This window comes from Malus domestica, chromosome 15, assembly GCF_042453785.1.
Source record: "Malus domestica chromosome 15, GDT2T_hap1".
NCBI classification, from domain to species: Eukaryota; Viridiplantae; Streptophyta; class Magnoliopsida; order Rosales; family Rosaceae; genus Malus; species Malus domestica.
Genome location: NC_091675.1, coordinates 28,751,894 through 28,770,924, shown reverse-complemented (window position 1 = coordinate 28,770,924; position 19,031 = coordinate 28,751,894). Strand labels below are relative to the sequence as shown.

General features: G+C 40.5%; 1 protein-coding gene across 2 annotated transcripts; it reads left to right on the top strand.

Moving 5' to 3' along the window:
• Positions 1 to 12,342: 12,342 nt before the first annotated feature.
• LOC103451302 (8-amino-7-oxononanoate synthase) lies at positions 12,343 to 16,634 on the top strand. 2 transcript variants are annotated; one of them, XM_008390732.4, is made up of 12 exons: positions 12,343 to 12,525; positions 12,704 to 13,080; positions 13,158 to 13,261; positions 13,347 to 13,454; positions 13,872 to 14,110; positions 14,211 to 14,252; positions 14,383 to 14,470; positions 14,682 to 14,815; positions 15,116 to 15,204; positions 15,768 to 15,918; positions 16,003 to 16,071; positions 16,239 to 16,634. In XM_008390732.4, the coding sequence occupies exons 2-12, from the start codon at positions 12,846 to 12,848 to the stop codon at positions 16,363 to 16,365; spliced, it is 1,386 nt and encodes a 461-aa protein (XP_008388954.3). In that variant the 5' UTR covers positions 12,343 to 12,525; positions 12,704 to 12,845; the 3' UTR covers positions 16,366 to 16,634. The 2 variants fall into 2 exon arrangements, with proteins under 2 accessions (XP_008388954.3, XP_008388946.3); XM_008390724.4 differs by having other exon boundaries at positions 16,003 to 16,123.
• The last annotated feature ends 2,397 nt before the right edge of the window (positions 16,635 to 19,031 follow it).

The window sequence follows — 19,031 nt, the reverse complement described above, 5'->3', positions numbered from 1 at the left end:
ACTGTCTCCACAGGCGATGAGGCAGAGAGAAAAGTGAGCTTCCAAAACATGGTGAAGAGAGAGAGCAGAGCAGGGAAGTGAGAGCTGGCTTAGATCTGTAAACCCTAGAAGCAGCAGCAGCCGCAGCAGCACCAGGTGGAGAAGGAGAAGCAGAAGCAGAAAATCTAGGCCGTAGCGGGAGACGTGGAGATTTTTGGGAGTAGGCGAGGAGGTCGGTGGATTTGGAGCTCGAAAGCCGAAACCCTAGTTTTTTGAGAGATCAATGAGGGAGGAGGGAGCAGAAGCCGTGAACATCGAGAGACAGAAACCTCCAGGACCGAAATTCGAATCCGACCCATTTCGAACCACGACTTTTGGATTATGACCGTACAAATTTGCAATCAAATCATCGATCCCAACACTTCTCACATTCAAATTCGACTCCTTTTTCGCAAATCCCTCGTTTGCAACGTCCCCAACCTTGGACTCGCCTGCACCGGAGTCCTCTTCCTGCTCTTCCCCAAATAACGATAACGGCAAAGCTCTCTGCGGCTTTATCCACCCAGTTTTATCAGCCTTCGCGGGCTCAGTCTCAACTTGGATTGGCTTTGATTTCGTTCGGGTCGAGCTGCTTGCGGAGGAGAATTGGATGAGGTGGGCGAGCTTGAGGGAGAGGGAGTCGGGAGAAGAAGAGGTTGGAGTTGTGTGCTCTGCTGGGCTGCACTGTGGGCCGAGGAGAAATGAGGAAGAAGACAAGCTGGAGTTTGGGCCCGTTGTGGCTTGAGCCCTTTTGCTGCTGGGCCGAGACACTAATGAGGATGTGTTGCTGACGAGGGCCCGGCTTTCCAGCTACGCATATATACACACACATATATATATATATAATACTTGTGTATTCCCTTTTTTTTTTTTTTTTTTGTAAATACATAAACATATGTATTCATCATTTTTTTTAATAAAATTGACTTTCTTTAATAAAACATTTATTTATATTTTGATGTGACTGAACTCGAAATTTTGGAATATTCAAGCTACCTACGTACCCCTCCAAAGAAGAGATCAAGTCGTAACGTAGTTCAAATACATACATATATTTTATTTTTTTTGGTATTTTCTTTTATTTTTTTGTGCCGTTTGCAGTTTCAGCTCATGTAGGCAAGGAGCGTTGGTGTCGTTTGCAGTTTCAACTCGTGCAGGCAAGGGGCATTTGGTGCCGTGTTGCAGTTTCAGCTCGTGCAGGCAAGGAGCGTTGTTGTTGCCTTTTATGCTCGTGCAGACCAGGAGCTTTGTGCCATGCAGTTTAGGCTCGTGTAGGCAAGGAGCCTTGTTGTTGCCTTTTATGCTCGTGCAGACCAGGAGCTTTGTGCCATGCAGTTTAGGCTCGTGCAGGCGAGGAGCCTCGTGTCCTACAGTTTAGGCTCGTGTAGGCGAGTAGCCTCGTGTCCTACAGTTTAGGCTCGTGCGGACAATGAGCTTTGGTTCGTGCAGTTTAGGCTCGTGCGAACAAAGAGCATTTGTTGGTTCGTCAAGCGATCTGAGAGAGTCGTTCCTCGCAATCTTCATAGCAAGGAGCTTTGACCACGTGTTTGAAGAAGTTTTCGGGCAAGAAGTCGCGCATTGTGATGGGGATGGACAGTCTATGTGTCGAAATTTCATCATCTTCAACACGTTCACGTTGCTTTGAAGGTTGACAAGAGCTGCTTTGCCCCCTTTCCGATTGGCGGACTTGTGGAAGAGACGTATGTTTCTTGTGCAATTTCTTAGGAGTGACTTGAGGCCATCCTTCTACTTTGCTTGTCTTGGAGGATGCCCCCAACGGTTGAGGTGAAAACTTTGAGTCGGAAGAGCCAGAAGTGAAGGTGGTACAGTTTGACTCCCCCACATCGTCAAGATCTAGCTCGATGATTCCTTTCTGAGCCAGCTTCATGATGAGATCTTTCTGCACGAAACACTTTTCTGTCGGATGACTGATGAAGCGGTGGAATTTACAGTATCTTGGACTGTCAGTACGATTCATCTCTTCCGGCCGTCTGCACTCAGGCAAACTGATCACCTTCTTGTCCAATAGGTCATCTAGCATGGCAACCACATCAGAGTCTGGGAATGGATAAGTCTTCTCCTCAAACTCCTTCAAAGTGCGTCTACGCGTTTCTTGATCACGAAAAGCTTCGGTTTGAATCGCCTTGCCTCGTGTGGATATTTTGACGGGAGATGTGTTGACCGTCATCGCTTCCTTGGTGGGTTTCCATGCAGCCTTTTCCACCTTTGTCCCAAGAGCTTTGTCGTTCTTGTAGTCGGCGATCGGTTCTTTCTTCCCATGATGGGCGATGCTCAACTCCATGTCATGGGCGCGAGTGGCCAATTCCTCGAAGGTCCGCGGTTTAATGCCTTGAATGATGTATTGCAAACCCCATTGCATGCCTTGGATGCACATCTCGATTGAAGAGGTTTCCGAGAGCCTGTCTTTACAGTCGAGGCTTAGAGTGCGCCATCTGTTGATGTAGTCAATGACTGGCTCATCCTTCCACTGCTTTGTGCTCGTTAGCTCTAGCATGCTCACAGTGCGGCGGGTGCTGTAGAAGCGGTTGAGGAATTCCCGCTCCAATTGCTCCCAGCTGTTGATGGACTCAGGCTCTAGGTCCGTGTACCACTCAAAGGCATTTCCTTTCAGCGAGCGCACAAACTGCTTGGCAAGGTAGTCTCCCTCCGTCCCCGCGTTGTTGCAAGTTTCGACGAAATGTGCAACGTGCTGCTTTGGGTTTCCTTTTCCATCAAACTGCATGAACTTTGGTGGTTGATAACCCCTTGGCATCTTTAGGGCATCAATCTTCTTGGAATAGGGCTTCGAGTAGAACAAGGAGGTATGTGAGCTCCCTTCGTACTGTGCCTTGATGGTGTTGGTGATCATCTCCTGCAGCTGCTGGATAGAAAGAGATCCCATGAGTGCCGCTGCTTGGTCTGGCTCCGGCTTCATATCGATTTTCTTCACCGAGGGTTCTTCGTCTCCGCCAGCTCCTCCCTTTAGTGGATCATCCTCTGGGTCGGGTTTATCGCCGTCTTGTGCCTCCAATCGGTTGACTAGTGCAGCGATTTGCAAGTCTTTTTCTTCCACAGTTAGGGTTAGCCTTGCGATTGCTTCATTCATTTGAGCCAGCTGCTCATCGATTGAAGTTGCTCCAATGGTCATGACTTGCATGGCTGAACTGTCGCTTGAATCGGCATCGGAGAGCATGGATTCAGAGTATTTCCTTGGGCTTTCCCCCCTTGGTGCCCTTAGTGAGGCTAAGGTGATCAAAGGCTCGTGCCTTGGGTACTTTTGTTCCCTTGGCAGAGTTGATGCAGAGGTGAAAGAGGCGGCAGAAGTAGCCCTTACCATGCTTCGAGTCGTGATGCCCAAAGTGACACCAGTTGCGACGAGGACGCTTTTGTTCTTTGCGCCGGTTGCGGGAACAGTTTGAGCCCTCCTTGATGCCATTAATTTTTTGAAGTGCGCTTGAATTTCTTGAACGAAGAAAGAGATGAGAGGCAGAGATTGTCCCACCGGGCGTGCCAATTTGTGAACACGGAAAATTCCTGAAACGAAAGAGACAAGAACAACGTGCACAAACAAAATATTTGTATTTTGATGATTTTGGGTTACAATCTCTCTCTAATTTGATCCTCTGATTCGATCTCCGTAAGGTGTTGATTTATGGATGTTTCGTTGATCCAAGGGTCGTCGGGGCTTGATCTTGGATGAACTGTTTGGAAGTTTCTTCAAAGGGCCGTGGGCTTGATCTTTGAAGGTGGATTTGAGCGGATCTTCAAGGAGCCGTTGGGGCTTGATCTTGAGGATGAATGTTTCTTCAAGGGCCGTTTGAGGCTTGATCTTGAATAACGGTGATGAGCGGATCTTCAAGGGCTTTTGGGCTTGATCTTGAAGAAACAGTGATGAACAGATCTTCAAGGGCTTTTGGGCTTAATCTTGAAGAACAGTTGGATGTGTGTGGATTTGTCGACGTTGTTGATCCAAAGGGCCGTTGGGGCTTGATCTTGGATGAACGGATGATGAACGATGGTGCTTTCTTCAAGGGCCGTCGGGGCTTGATCTTGAATTGGTGGATGATTGTTGATCCAAAGGGCCGTTGGGGCTTGATCTTGGATGAACGATGAACGAAGAACGAAGAGAGCTTTCTTGATTCTTCGGGAACCTGGATGCTTGAGAGCTTCGGAGTTTCAGAGCTTCAAAGCTTCAAGGTGTAATGTCAATTGGTTTTTTTTCAAAATGAATGAAATGGGCTTGTATTTATAGAATTTTCCAAGGCCTAATTTTGAATATAATATCCCAGATGAAATAAGTCGTTTCTGCCAGGTGTTGACACGTGTCCTATTTGATAACTTTTCCAACTCATTTCAATTTTCGTTGAGTCACACGCTACGTGTAAAATTTATGTAATACATGAGCGTTGACACTTTGATTTATCGGTCAACATTTATTTACCGAAATTTCGATGTCTACAGTTCCGATTCCCAAACCGAAGTTTTCGGAAATCCCAATTTCAAGACCTATCCCAAACTAAATTTTCAGGAATCCTGAAATAGTGACCAATGCATAAATTGCCTTAAGATTTGCTAAACTGAAGTAACTAAATGACAAAGCTATGCAGATTACAGACAAGAAACAAAGTTATACCTTGTGCCAAATCCCTCGAGCTCTTTTTCAATTAGACGCAATAACTTTATAAAACCTGAATTGGTAGCAAATGATGCAATAACTTCTAGACTAAATATTATGGAAATAAATTACCAACAAGAAAAAGCTCTTCAGCCCCATTAAAAAGAAAAATAACAAGTCGGGGAGGAACCCATCCATAATCCACCATGAGCCTTACTATTTCTAGCATTGATGCTGCAAAAGAATAGAAAAATAAAGAAAATGACATGAACATGCAAGAAATGGTTAAAGTGCCCCAAATTTCAAACGAAATTGAAAACCCCCAAATCCAAAACCCTAGAATTCAAATGCCCAAACTAAAAATGAATTGAAGCCACAAACAGACTTTACCACATCAAGATTACTAGATGAAGACAAGAAAATTACCTTAATGAATAGAGAAGTAGAAGGAAGAAGAGGTGGCTGTATTGATTATCAAATGCAAAGGAAGTTGTTAAATGCAAAAAGAAAATGGAAGACTGGAGTCCGGATGTAGCATGAAGGTAAGGGGGAGAGAGTGAAAGAGTGAAGGGAGAGAGAGATTTGTGGATCTGAACTGAAAGGAGTACATGAGTAGGGAGGGAAGGAAGTGAAGGTGAAGTGAGGTCAGAGAGTTTGGCGGAGAGGTTAGAGAGTGAAGGTGACGTTGAGTTTCATTTTGAATGAACGGTTATGATTAATTCTCAACCAATCCAACGGTTATAATATCTAAAACTCCTTATATTTTAAGGAAATACCGAAAAAGTTTGATAGTAAGACCAATTCTCGTACCGAATAGTTCGGGATCGGTACCAAAAGTTTTGAGATTTTCGGTTTGGTATTTTTTCAGTTCGGTTTCGGGATTTTTGGTATTTTTTTCCACCCTTAATTGTACATAGCATTAGGAATTAGGATGGGTTTTATTAAGGATAGTTTATCTTGATTTTCTATTATAATTCTCTTGTAATTAGTTGTAGGACAGATAGGACTGTTGTGCTTAGTTGGCAAGTGTATAGCTGCTTAGTTGGCAAATGTATAGCTTTATATAAACCAATGATGTACTCTAATTATTAATCAATGAAACAGTTTTTCTAATATGGTATCTTTCGCCTTTGTTTGACGACCAACTCCAATTTTTTTCGATCCTCCTCTACCTTGAGTCTTCCCTCTTACGCTTCTATCCTTCTTCTCTCTGAAACCCTAACTTCCAGCAATGGCGTCTGCTGCTTCTCCCTCCTTTGATTCTGCAACACCTGTTCATCCAATTCCGGTGACAAATTTGTGCCCTAATTCCTCTGGCGATGGCTCGATCTAAGCTCCGCCGAAAGTTCTTCGAGATGCCTCTGGCAATCAGATCTTGAATCCTGAGTACATTGCCTGGTATGAGAATGATTAAAACATGCTCATCTGGATCAACTCAACTCTTTCCGAATCTTTGATTCCATGTACTGTTGGTGTCAATTCATCCCGAAAGTTGTGGTTCAAGCTTGAATCGCGTCTTGTCGCAGCTTCACAATCTCATATTCATGAATTCCGCTCTCGTCTTTGCAACTTCTCTAAAGGAGAATCCACCACTACCTTATATCTTCAGCAAATTGAGGAAATTGTTGATGCTCTTACTAGCGCGGAGCTCTGGTTGAAGATTCTGACCTCATATGTGTCACGCTTCATGGCCTGCCACCTGAGTGTGATTCTTTCGTTGATGCAATTCAATTTCATCTTGGTTCTACAACAATCGACGAGCTTCATGGCTTGCTTCTTAGCAAAGAAATTCAACTAACGAATCGCAAGAAAGCCACTACATCTCCTGGTATTTTTCAGGCTTTCTCTTCGAATCTTGGCTCATCAACTGGCCTTCTGCCTACACCGACCTCAAATTCTGGATCTCAGGCTTTTTCTTGCTCATAATTCCTTTTATTTCAATCAGTATCAAGGTCATTTTCAAGATCGCAATCAATCACATCCTCTATCTTCACAGACCAAGAACAATTTCTCTGGCTATCGTGGTAACAATCAGCGTTCGAATTACAATCGCACCAATCAATGACATCATCGTAGAGGTCGTTCAGGTTTCAACTCTTTTGGCAAATGACTCATCTGTCAAATCTGTCGCTAGTATGATCATGAAACTTCTGAATGTCCACATTGTTTGAATCCTCAATTTGGTAACAGAAATTCTCAAGCTGCTATGTGTGCTAACACTTTTCAGAATGGCTCTACTTCATGGCTTCTTGACTTAGAAGCAATTTCACACATGACAAGTTCCGTAGCCAATCTTCAAAATCCTGAACCTTACACAGGCCCTAAACAAGTCTATATTGGTGACGGCAAAGATTTACCTATCTCTCATTCCGGCTTTTCGTATATACATACTCATTCTCATCGTTTTGCTTTGAATAATATGTTACATGCTCCTGATTTAAAGCAAGATTTACTCTCTGCAAATCAATTTACAATTGATAATTGGTGTTCAATTCACCTCTATCATTTTCACTTCATTGTGAAGGATCTTACTTCGAAGAAAATGCTTTTTAAAGGCCCTCAGCAAAATGGATTTTATCAATTCTCTGCTTCTGTCAATGTTGGTTCCAACAAGTTTTATGCAGCCACTATTAAAGCTTTTCCAAAGGTTTGGCATCAAAGATTGGGCTATCCCTCTTTCAAAATCTTACATAAACTTGTCTCTAAGTCTAGTATTCATGTTTCTCCTAGTATGAATAAGACTTCCTGCTCAAATTGTGCAATGGGTAAAAGTTCCAAACTGCCTTTTGTATCTGTCTCTAGTGTTACAACTAAACCCTTGGAACTTTTGCACGCTGATGTTTGGGGTCCAGCTCCACTTCTCTCTGTATCTGGTTATAGATATTATCTCCTTATAGTGGATGATTTCACTCGTTATTGTTGGTTCTTCCCTATCAAATATAAATCTAAGATGTTCAAGACCTTTGTTGAATTCAAAACCCTTGCTGAATCTTTGTTACATACTAAAGTTTTTACACTGCGATCTGATTCTGGAGGTGAATTTGTCAGTTCTATGTTTACTCAATATCTTAAGGATAATGGTATTCATCATCAACTATCTTGCCCTCACACACCAGAGCAAAATGGTTGTGTGGAGCGTAAGCATAGACATATAATGGAAACTGCTCGAACACTTTTAGCTGCCTCTCATGTTCCCCATATTTACTGGGTTGAAGCATTCTCTACATTAGTTTATCTTATAAAAAGATTGCCTACCATGTCTAGATCCTGCCCTTGGGAAAATCTGTTCAAAAATTCTCCAGATTATACAACACTGAAAGTGTTTAGGTGTAGGTGTTTTCCTTGGTTAAAACCATATGTAGCCTCCAAGCTTGAGCCTAAAAGTAAGCCCTGTGTCTTTCTTGGCTATAGTCTAAATCATAAGGGTTGTAGGTGTCTTGATATTCAATCTCGAAAGGTTTATATCTTAAGACATGTCATATTTAATGAATTGACTTTTCCATTTCATCAAGTCTCTTAAGCCTTACCTTTCATAAGATCAGCCCCTCCTCCTTCATCTTCAATGCCTTTCACTCTTATCTTCACCAAACTCCCTACGGCTACTAATTCTTCCCCACCTATACACCCTGTTGCATCTTCCTACAATCACAATTCCTCACCTTCCCCACCCATCTTTCCCACTTCCATTTCTTCCATTTCTTCACCTATACAACCATTACCACCTCTAAACACTCACCCTATGCAAACCCGATCCAAATTCGGTATTTTTAAGCCTAAGGCTTATTCAGCCTCTAAACATCCTCTTCCTTCTCATATATCTCCTGATTTCCTTCCCACCACTTATCTCCAAGCCTCCAAACATTCTCACTGGAGATAGGCCATGCAGAAGGAATTCAATGCTTTGGTTAACACCAATACTTGGTCTCTTGTTCCTCCTCATCCATCTCAAAATCTTGTTGGATGTAAATGGGTTTTTTGCATTAAAAAGAAAGCTGATGGAACTATTGACCGCTATAAAGCACGGTTAGTAGCAAAAGGTTTTCATCAACATAAAGGTTTAGACTTCAGAGAAACCTTTAGTCCTGTTGCCAAACCAGTAACTATATGACTTCTTGATAGGAGCATATTTATGCGACTTAGTTGGCTTGTTCTTGTGCATTTATGTCGTGTTTCCTTAGTTATTTTAATGTTTAAAGTCATTTTCGTGTGTTTTCAGACTCTAAGTACAAAGTATGCAAGAAGATGCATTTTGGAGGCCTTTGGAGCATGTTTCGGGCTTGGAATGGATAGCAAATGCATGGACCAAGTGGATGGACGAATTTGAGAACTAAAGAGGCCAAGAATGTGAAGAATTATGGTCCAAAAGATGAAGAAAACAACCCAAAAATCTGTCACCCCAACTTGCATTCCTTGCCATGCAAACCACATAGAATTCCCTTTGGATTCCATGCCATGCTTGATCACTCTTGTCCCCTACATAATTTCTAATTTCATGCTTCAATTCATTTAATTATTACACTCAATTGCTTGATACCTCTTGTTCCCTTCACTCATTAGATTTTAGACAACATTTACATCCATTACATGCACCAATTGATGCTCCATCATTCACATTTGGAATCCCATGCCTTGTGTACCACATGTTGCTGCACCTTTGACCTATTTATTGACACATTTTCACCTCCCTTTCCATATCTATGCAATGTACACAATCATTCATGCCCCCTAGCTACAAGACCACTCCATTTTACCCTTCACACTTTGCATCATCACTTCATTTTCACCCTTGGACCATTGCACACCACACACACAAATTGCCATGCATTTCATCCTTAACCTAACCTGATTTTCTAAGGTTTTTGGGGGCCTATAAATACATGTTTACACCCCTTGGCCAAAGGAGAATCCCCCATATTCATCATTTTATCACAGAAATTCGTCCATACACACCCTAGGAAGCAAAACACCCCAAAAACACCATTCTAGTGCCTAGAAAACATAACAGCCACTCCACCTTCTTCCACCCTCTTTGCCTAGTTCTCCACCACCTTCCAACCATCAAACACTCTTCCACACTCACCCTAAACCCCTCCATATCATTCCCCATCCATTCTACACCATAAATCCACCCAAAAATCTGTCCACAAGCTTCATGCCGCAACAAGGAGGAAGGGAGATCCATTGATGCACTTGCTTTCCAAGTTGGAGCATTTTAGGTGTTTTCTTTCCTTTGATTTTAATGTCTAATTTTATGTATCTTTGTATTGCAAGAATGAGGAACTAAACCCCCTTAGTTGGGGGGTGATTCGAAACCATGTACATGCTTGCAATATGATTTGATTACATTCAGTTGTTATTTCATAAGTTGCGGATTCAATTCGTTCATCTACTTGATTGATAACTTATTTGTGTATGTTGATTGAGAGTGCACGCTTAGTTTTCATGCATGAATATAATGCTAGATTATGAGGGAGTTTCACCTAATAGTTACAATCTTATAATCACAAGTAGTGAAGGTCGCTTGAAAACGATCGCGTTGAATGAATTCTTGGCACTAGTTTCATGCTCATCATAGTAACGAATGCCTCGTCAACACTTATAGTTCTCATTGTGCTTCATGATTCTTGATTGTATCTTTATTGTGCTCATCACGTAAGGAACCTTTGAGGAATGCTTTGAATTGTTGTATGCGCTTTTCCATCCAATTCATTAACTTAAGGAGAACTTGAAGGTTAATTTAAGCGTATCTAATTAACTTGGGGTGTTGAGTTTCATAATTTATTGAAAGAACAACTGAAAATCATTTTGTTTGCAAGTGTGTCATGTGTGGAGAAGAACCTCCTAACTAGCCTTTTATCCATCCTTTTCATCCAAAAACGTTTTACAATCTGTTTTGTTTTAAAGTTTCTGTTTTGTTTTCAATTTTCGTCCAAAACAAATCCCCCTTTATTTTGAAGTCTTAGATTAGTTAGAAAGTGTTTTGATTTGTGTTTCTAAGTGTTTTGATTCAAGTTTTCATCCAACTTCGTCCAAGTTCTTGTTAGGTTCTCAAAACTGCCCAGAAAGTGGTTTTTAGGCAGTTTTGAGTCATTAGGTTGCTGTTTTGAGTTTTATGTTTGTTTAAGTATTTTAAAGTATAGTTTTGCATTTTTTGAGTCTAGTTTAGTGTTTTAAATTTTGTTTTTATGTTTTTAAGTCAGTTTTCAAGTGTTTAGCAATCCCTCATAATCCCCGACCTAGAACGATCCCTACTTACATCCATACTACAATTGTCAAAAAGAGGGTTTAATTTTGTGTGTTAACTTATTTTTCACATCACTTCTTCTCACTCTTGCATCTCAATATGACTGGTTTCTAAATCAGTTAGATGTCAGTAATGCCTTTTTGCATGACACTCTCTCTGAACTTATGTTTATGCAGCAACCCTCTGGTTTTCAAGATCCTACTAAGCCTAATCATGTTTGCAAGTTACATAAGAGTCTTTATGGTCTCAAGCAAGCTCCTCGTGCCTGGTATGAGAAACTTTATGGTACCTTTCAATCTATGGGATTTTGTGGTTCACAGAATGATCACTCACTCTTTGTTAAGAAGGATCCTTCTCTGGTGTTTATTCTTGTGTATGTGGATGACATTTTAGTCACAGGTCCATCTTCCCAAGCTTGCAAGGATACAATAGCTCAACTCAGTGCTCTTTTTCCAATCAAAGATTTGGTCCCCTCCATTTTTTTCTTGGCATTGAGGTTAACAGGTCCTCTTCTGGAATTTTTATCTCTTAGACTAAATATATCCTTGATCTGCTTACCAAGACAAACATGGTAGGTGCCAAACCGTGTGCTACACCTCTTAGTACCTCTAAGCTGGATCACTCATCTCCCTTGCTCTCTAAACCAAAAGAATACAGGTCTATTGTAGACGGCCTGCAATATCTTACTTGGTCGAGACCTGACCTCTCTTTTGTTGTTAACTTGGTTTGTCAATTTAAGCATTAACCACGACAATCCTATTTCCAGGCAGTCAAACGAATATTCCGATTTCTGAAAGGGACACTTAAGCTTGGTCTCTGGTTTCCCAAAATCTCAGGTTCTTTCACTGTTAATGCTTTTTCCGATGCAGATTGGGCAGAGTGTCCATTGGATAGAAGATCCACATGTGGTTATTGCATTTTTTTGGACAACTCTCTCATCAGTTGGAGTGCTAAAAAGCAGCCAACCGTGGCTCGTTCCTCCACTGAAGCAGAGTATCGCTCCTTAGCAAACACCGCTGCTGAACTTACATGGCTTTGCAAGTTACTGGTTGATGTTGGTGTCTTTTTATCAGGTTCTCCTACATTGTGGTGTGATAACATTTCGGCGATCTCCTTAGCTAAGAATCCCTTATTTCATGCCCAGACAAAACATGTGGAGATTGACTATCACTATATACGGGAAAATGTTCTCTTCAATGCTGTCATTATTCAATTTGTGTGTTCAAAGGATCAAATCGCAGATATTTGTACCAAATCTCTGTCCACTTCTCGGTTTTTACTTCTCAAAGACAAACTATCACTTCGGTTGCCTACGTTCAGCTTGAGGGGGCATATTAAGGATATTTGGCAAGTGTTGTGCTTAGTTGTAGGACAGATAGGACTGTTGTGCTTAGTTGGCAAGTGTATAGCTACTTAGTTGGCAAATGTATAGCTCTATATAAACCAATGATGTTATCTAATTATTAATCAATGAAACAGTTTTTCTAATAGGTTTGGCATCAAGATGGTCCAAAGACTTCAAAGCAGGAATAAGGTGCGTCATTTGAAGCAAAGTAGCACACGTCGTCTCGTCGTCTGGCTTGTCTCCAACTCCAAGCGATATTTGCTCACACTCTCACAGCTTCTGAATTCTGTTCTATCGGCCCAGGTCAGTTGGCTACTGTTTTTCCCTTTCAATTTTGATGTGAAATCTTACCATGTTTTGGACCAATGTTAGGTTAATTTCTGAATTGGAATTTTGAGTTTTGGGTTTTTTGTTTTCCGAAGTTGAGCTGTTTTTTCTCCTTTGTGGATTGCTTTTATGGCATTGCATGATTTGATGACAGAGAGTAGAGACTAGTACTGGATAGGAACAACCTGAAAATTGAAATGTAACTGCATCCCAAGAGAGTTGAAGGCACTCCTCCAACAGTCCAACTACCCCAGCCGGCTTCTCTCTCTGCTCTGCAAATTTCAGAACTTGAGACGATGAGGCATTGGGACCAGTGGGTCGAAGAGGCTCTTCACAAGCTTGATCGTCTGCAGCTTCTTCGTTCTCTCAGACCCATTTACCTCCATAATGGACCAACCCAAGAAGCCCAGAAATCTGCCGAAGATGAATTCAATGTGTTCGATGAAATGCAGACATGGGACCGCTCGTCTGTGGAGGTTCACATTCCCGAACCCACATTCGAAAAATGGCTCCATGACATTCCCAGTTCCGGTACAGTTCAATACAACCATTTTCCATTATATTATTTTCTTGGAATTTGGTCTAAATTACATTTCTGGAGTTTTTAGGAGATGAGGAAGGTACCCAGAAGTTTAAAAAGCTGCTACTTTTCTCTGGAAATGACTATTTAGGCTTGAGTTCACATCCTACTATTGGAAAAGCTGCTGCTAAGGTTCTCTTTCGGATACCACTTCTCAAAAGATTTCTTTACTTCACCATGTTCTAAAACCATGTAATGAGAATTTATATTCAACCAGGCAGCGCTAGAACACGGAATGGGCCCGAGGGGTTCTGCTTTAATTTGTGGATACACTGATTACCATAGGCGATTGGAGTCATGCTTAGCAGACTTAAAGAAGAAAGAGGTATAAGCTGCTCTGTATAGATAATATACACTCCTAACTTGCCTTCTTTATTTGGATTTTGTCATTCCCTTTTGTGCTGTTAAGTAACAATGGTGACAAGGGACCTTAACCTGAGACTCACTTTTAGACTGTATCCCCTTTTATGAACGGATTCCCCATACAATGAATATCATTTCCTTTTCCATTTCTAGATGAAGATTACAGTTTTGATTTGCATGATTTACTCAACTGAGTATGATCGTCTGAATTATGATTACAAAGTTAAGTTTTTGGGCGAAGTCCTTTGACATAATTGCTTGATTTATTGGCAGTCCAAGGCGTTGGGTAATATTGTTTTGAACTTTTTTTATTTACTCAATTACTTTTTTGTGTTTTAGCTGAAAACTGATGAAATCTTGTTTAAACTTTATCCACTAGGATTGCCTTCTTTGTCCCACAGGGTTTGCAGCCAATATGGCCTTGATGGTAGCTTTGGGAAATGTTGGCTCTCTTTTGTCCGCTGGAAAAATGCCTTTAACTAATGAAAAGATTGCAGTTTTTTCTGATGCACTGAACCATGCGTCAATAATCGATGGTATTCGTCTTGCTGAACGACAAAAATCTGTAGAGATATTCATCTATAGACATTGTGACATGGCACACCTTAATGCGTTGTTGTAGGTCTTAAACTTTTGGTTTAAATCTTTGTGTCCCTCTTCTTATTGGATATCTACTTCACTATCCCCGTTGGCTAAAAATGCAATTGTTGTTTGACAGATCAAGTTGCACAATGAGGAAGAAAGTCGTTGTGACTGATAGGTAAATGTTGCTATTTTTAGATTCTACTTTCTATACCCTCATTTCAGTCAGAATCAGTTTCATCTTTACAATGTTCTATTTTGTTTTGTTTGTTATCTTTCTCATGACTTGCATTTGTCTCTCACTGCAGCTTGTTTAGTATGGACGGAGACTTTGCACCAATCACTGAGCTTGTGAAGCTACGCAGGGAGCATGACTTTCTGTTAGTTATTGATGATGTAAGTCGTAGTAAAAAACTTGTCAAATCTTATACACCACATCAAATTGTCATAGTTGTGTTATAGTTTAGTTGTCTAGTTACACTCGCAATTCAACTAGTCCTCGAGTAACTATGTCCATATTGCAGGAAAAAGTTGCTGTTTTCTTTCATTTTTTATTTATGTGGTCTAAGGTATTAATGATAAAAAGAAAATATACTCCTCTACTCAGGCTCATGGAACATTTGTTTGTGGAAAAAATGGTGGTGGAGTGGCTGAGGAATACAATTGTGAAGGTGATGTTGACATATGCGTCGGGACTTTGAGTAAGGCTGCAGGTTGCCATGGCGGATTCATCGCATGCAGGCAATTATTCATTCTAGCTTTTTCTTAGTAAATAATACATATTGTAAATGTTTGGTGTATAGCAGTTGTAGCAAATATGAAATGGAAATGATGTTCTATTCGTGATTTACTAAATTCCTTTGAAATGATAAATATAGAGGAAAAAACTGTCGCAATTTGTGTTAAAACTTCACACTTTAGGTGCCAATGTCAAAACTTCAGACTTTAGGCGTCGATGTATTGGATTCTTGTGTGTTTCATCTCTGTTTGTGGAAAGTTATGAAATGTAACTACTCATTTTCTTTATTGTCATATGAACAGCAAAAGGTGGAAGCAATTCATACAATCAAGGGGTCGCTCTTTTATATTTTCAACTGCTACGCCAGTACCAATTGCTGCTGCTGCTCATGGTAATTTATATAATTTTGTATGGTTAGGGTGCTTTACTTGAATATAATTGCTTTCAAACATGTGCAACTTATTGCCACACTAGCTTTGGCCAACTTGCAAGCCGGCTTGAGCATGGGTCAAACTTAGGTTGCAGACTTGTGGAAACCCTGTGTAATTGTTTAGAAGGATGACGCAATAATATCGTCATGTTGAGTAGTCTTTCTACGGGCGCTGTGTGTGTGAGATATAAGGGAAGTATATGGGGAAAGGACGGATGAAGAAGGGTGATGGGATAGTTTTTGGCGTTTGGTTTTTAGTTTTCATTTTGTCTCTTTTCCTATACATCTCTCTCATAATTCTTCGTCCACTCTTCTTCATCCTTCATTTCTCCAATGCATTTCCCCTTTATCACTAACACAAAAAGTGAAAACCAAAAACAAAAAACCAAATGGTTATCAAACAGGCCGGCGCTCCATTACTCTATCAGTAATTTATCATCAATTGTTCACTTGGTGTGATTGTAGCATTTCCCCGCTCTTTTGTTGTACTTCCTGTTGTTAATAATACAAATTGAACTTTGCAGCTGCTGTTTTTGTGGCAAGAAAGGAAACATGGCGTAGAAGGGAAATTTGGAATCGGGTGAAAGACTTTCGTGCTCTCACTGGAATTCCCATCAACAGTCCCATAATATCGCTCATAGTAGGGAGCGAAGAGAAGGCTCTGCAAGCCAGCCAGTTCGATTTCCCACTCTATCTGTTTGTCTGTGATTTGTAGATCATTCAACAACTGCATCTAACTTTGTTATCATCAACGAACAGGAGTTTGCTAAAATCTGGCTTCCATGTGACTGCAATCAGACCCCCAACGGTGCCACCCAACTCATGCAGGTCTCTGACAAATCTTCTTTACACTTTCCGTTCTGCTACAGTGCATTTACAAGTTAGGGTTATACTCATCTTGTTCGTTTCGTTTTATGATGGTTTGCTATTTGACCTCATAAGTACTATGTTGTTTCTCTGTGTCCTTTACATCTTCATTTATTTTTTCTGACCAGGTTACGTGTGACATTGAGCGCAACGCACACGAGGAACGATGTCGAGAGGTTCACAGCTGCACTCTCCCGTTGCGTCAATTTCCAAGAAATTGGCATCCATGGCTCAAATGGATATGCAAGGCTTTAGGATTTTCATTCGCTAGATTCCAATAGTTCATTGATCTACTAATAATGAATAGAACATCACAGCTGCACTCTTTATTGGTTGCAGACATGAGCGTAACCAAGTTGGTTAGAATAGTGCTTCTTTCTTTTGCACTTAAGTTTGAATTGACAAAATCCCCCTCCATGTAGTTTGTAAGAGTAGAATCTCGCTTTGTTAACAAAAACTAATTTTAAAATCTGCCAAGCCAGATTTTGAAGTCCCTTTGAAATTAATTTCAGTTTTTGTTTTCATTTTTTTCTCACCCTTTTTCATTCAACAATTTTGTGTCACAGAATAGATATCATCCAGTCTCTAAACAAGTGTCATCGAAAGTAATAAAAAAGAATAATGATAGGAAGTGAATTTTGTAAATCAAATGATGTGGTTATTAATGATTGAATTATTACTTAAACGCAGTGTTCTAAAAATTGGTTGAGACGGCCGCCTAGGCGGTGCTTGGGCGTTAGGCGGCGGCGCTCCGCTGCGATTAACTCAAAATCGTTTCTTAAATCGGCAAGGTCCGTGCAGATGCTGGGCTATTTGGCGGCTAGAAGAGAGAGAGTGAGCGCCTTGGAAGCACAAAAGAGCTCGGAGAAGAAGCGAGAGAGGTTGTTGTGGAAATTTACAGAGCAACATAAGAAGAAGAAATGGAAAAGCAGAGTAATCGGAGAAGGAGAAGAAGAGGAAAAGGAAAAAAAATCAAAATCAAAACAACTTTCCTTTTTCCAAGGAAGAAAAGGAAAAGAAAGAAAACCCAAAAAAATTAATGAGTCCGCTTTCCAAGGCTTACAAACGGCTCCACCTTTTGAATCCAATCTGATGTGAGAAAGTGGGGTGGATGGGAGGTGTCGAACCTCACATCACACGTGGACTTTTATGAACCAAGCTTTTGATTTTTAAATGTTTGTGAACTACCCAAGCCACCAGGTGGGGTTTTTTTAATATTTATTGTTTAAAAACTAAATACTAATTATTTAAAATGTCTTGAATTATATTTTATCTCTCTTAATTTAATTAATTTAACTTACTAATCATTCAAAATGTTTTAAGTTATATGGTATATATGTTTAATGTGTTTTTAAATTTTGAATTTATTAGATACTCTTTTTGTATTTTATCATTCATTTATTATCTTATCCATGAATTTCATGCAAGTATAATTTTTTATGTGTCAATATGCACTTATTTACAAGATATACAAGAAATTTACCTAAATCCGCCTAGGCGCCCGCCTAGATCCCGCCTAGTCGCCTGGACGCTAGGCGCTAGCTCGCCGCCCAACTAGCGCCTAGCATTTTTTAGAACCTTGCTTAAACGTTGATTAACGTGTTTATTTCCTATTAGTGACACATTGTTTGATTTACAAATTTTGTTAAAAAAAAATTTGGTCTTCCTAGCACTACCAATAAATTATGTAGCTTTCCACATAAAATAGTAAAAAAAGTAAATTACACAAAACTACCTTAACTATTAAGCTAGTCACAATTTCATACCCCATCTTTAAAAAATGTCAATGTCATACCTCATCTACGAATTTATTACAATTTCACACCTTCCGTTAGTGTCTGTCAATTCCTCTGTTAAATGCTGATGTAGCTTGAGACGAGACCCGTTTCATATTAGAGCAGTTCCATCGTGGGAAAGGCCCCCTAGGGTTATCCACTATTTAATCCATCTAGTGAACAGTAATTGCCTTTTGCATCTCCACCCCTACACTTGAATAGCCATGACAATAGGTAAATAAAATAATAGTATTTTTTGCAACTTGCTTGGAATTTCCCGTGCACTCTCCACTTCTTCACGTCACTCTCTCTCACAAGCTCCAAGAGCTCTCACCCACTTTCCTCTTCAAAAATTAAACAAATCAAACTCCAAAACCATGAAAGCATAATCTTTGGGAGTAAAGGACGGTGTAAACCACCATTGAAGCTGAGAGCTAGGTTCTCTATGCAAATCTTGTTTCATTATGTCTTAATGTTGCTCGGGACAAGATTTGTGGTGTTTTTCCCGTTCGAAACCAGAGGTTTAACCCCTGCAATTTCTCTTAAACCTTGCCTAGTTTTTTGTCACCTCCTTGGAGCAAACTCAGGCAAGTTTGTGGGACACGTGTTGCGGATGCGGAGAACTCTAGCTGGGCATCGTTTTGCGAAGGGAGAAGGAGACATTTGGGAGAGTCGTCGTTGCCGCCGCCCATCCATCGTGAGACGACGACGTCGTTCAAGAACCATGAAGGTTGAGAGAGAGAGAGAAAGGGAAGTCCGGGCTCATCCACCATGTGGCTGGCGTCGCCCAGACGTCAGCTTTATGTCACATCCCTTTCGGGCTCTCGGGCTGGCAACTACAACTTAAATTTAAAAACTACACCAACTTAAATTTATAGGAAAAAATGAGATTTTTTTTTTTTTAATTTTGGCAAAAAAAAAAATTCAAATCCAATGGTAATTGACGTCAACTAGTCGTTGGATTTGAATTTTTTTGGGCTATAAATAAGGTGGATATTGGGCTATAATTCACACACCTTTGAATTCAATCTCATTCAATTTAATCTCATTCAATTCAAGTTTGCAATGAATTCCAACTTTGGATCCTCTTCGAATTCCAACTGGGGGTCTGAATCCAATTCCAAATTTGAAGAAAAATGGGCACAG

What these genes read in the sequence shown, in the direction of transcription:
- LOC103451302 (XM_008390724.4), top strand. Translation starts at nt 12,846, where the DNA reads ATGAGGCATTGGGACCAGTGGGTCGAAGAGGCTCTTCACAAGCTTGAT. An exon ending in AAAGTCGTTGTGACTGATAG is followed by an intron (nt 14,253 to 14,382) that starts GTAAATGTTGCT and finishes CTCTCACTGCAG; the next exon opens with CTTGTTTAGTATGGACGGAG. An exon ending in AAGGCTCTGCAAGCCAGCCA is followed by an intron (nt 15,919 to 16,002) that starts GTTCGATTTCCC and finishes ATCAACGAACAG; the next exon opens with GAGTTTGCTAAAATCTGGCT.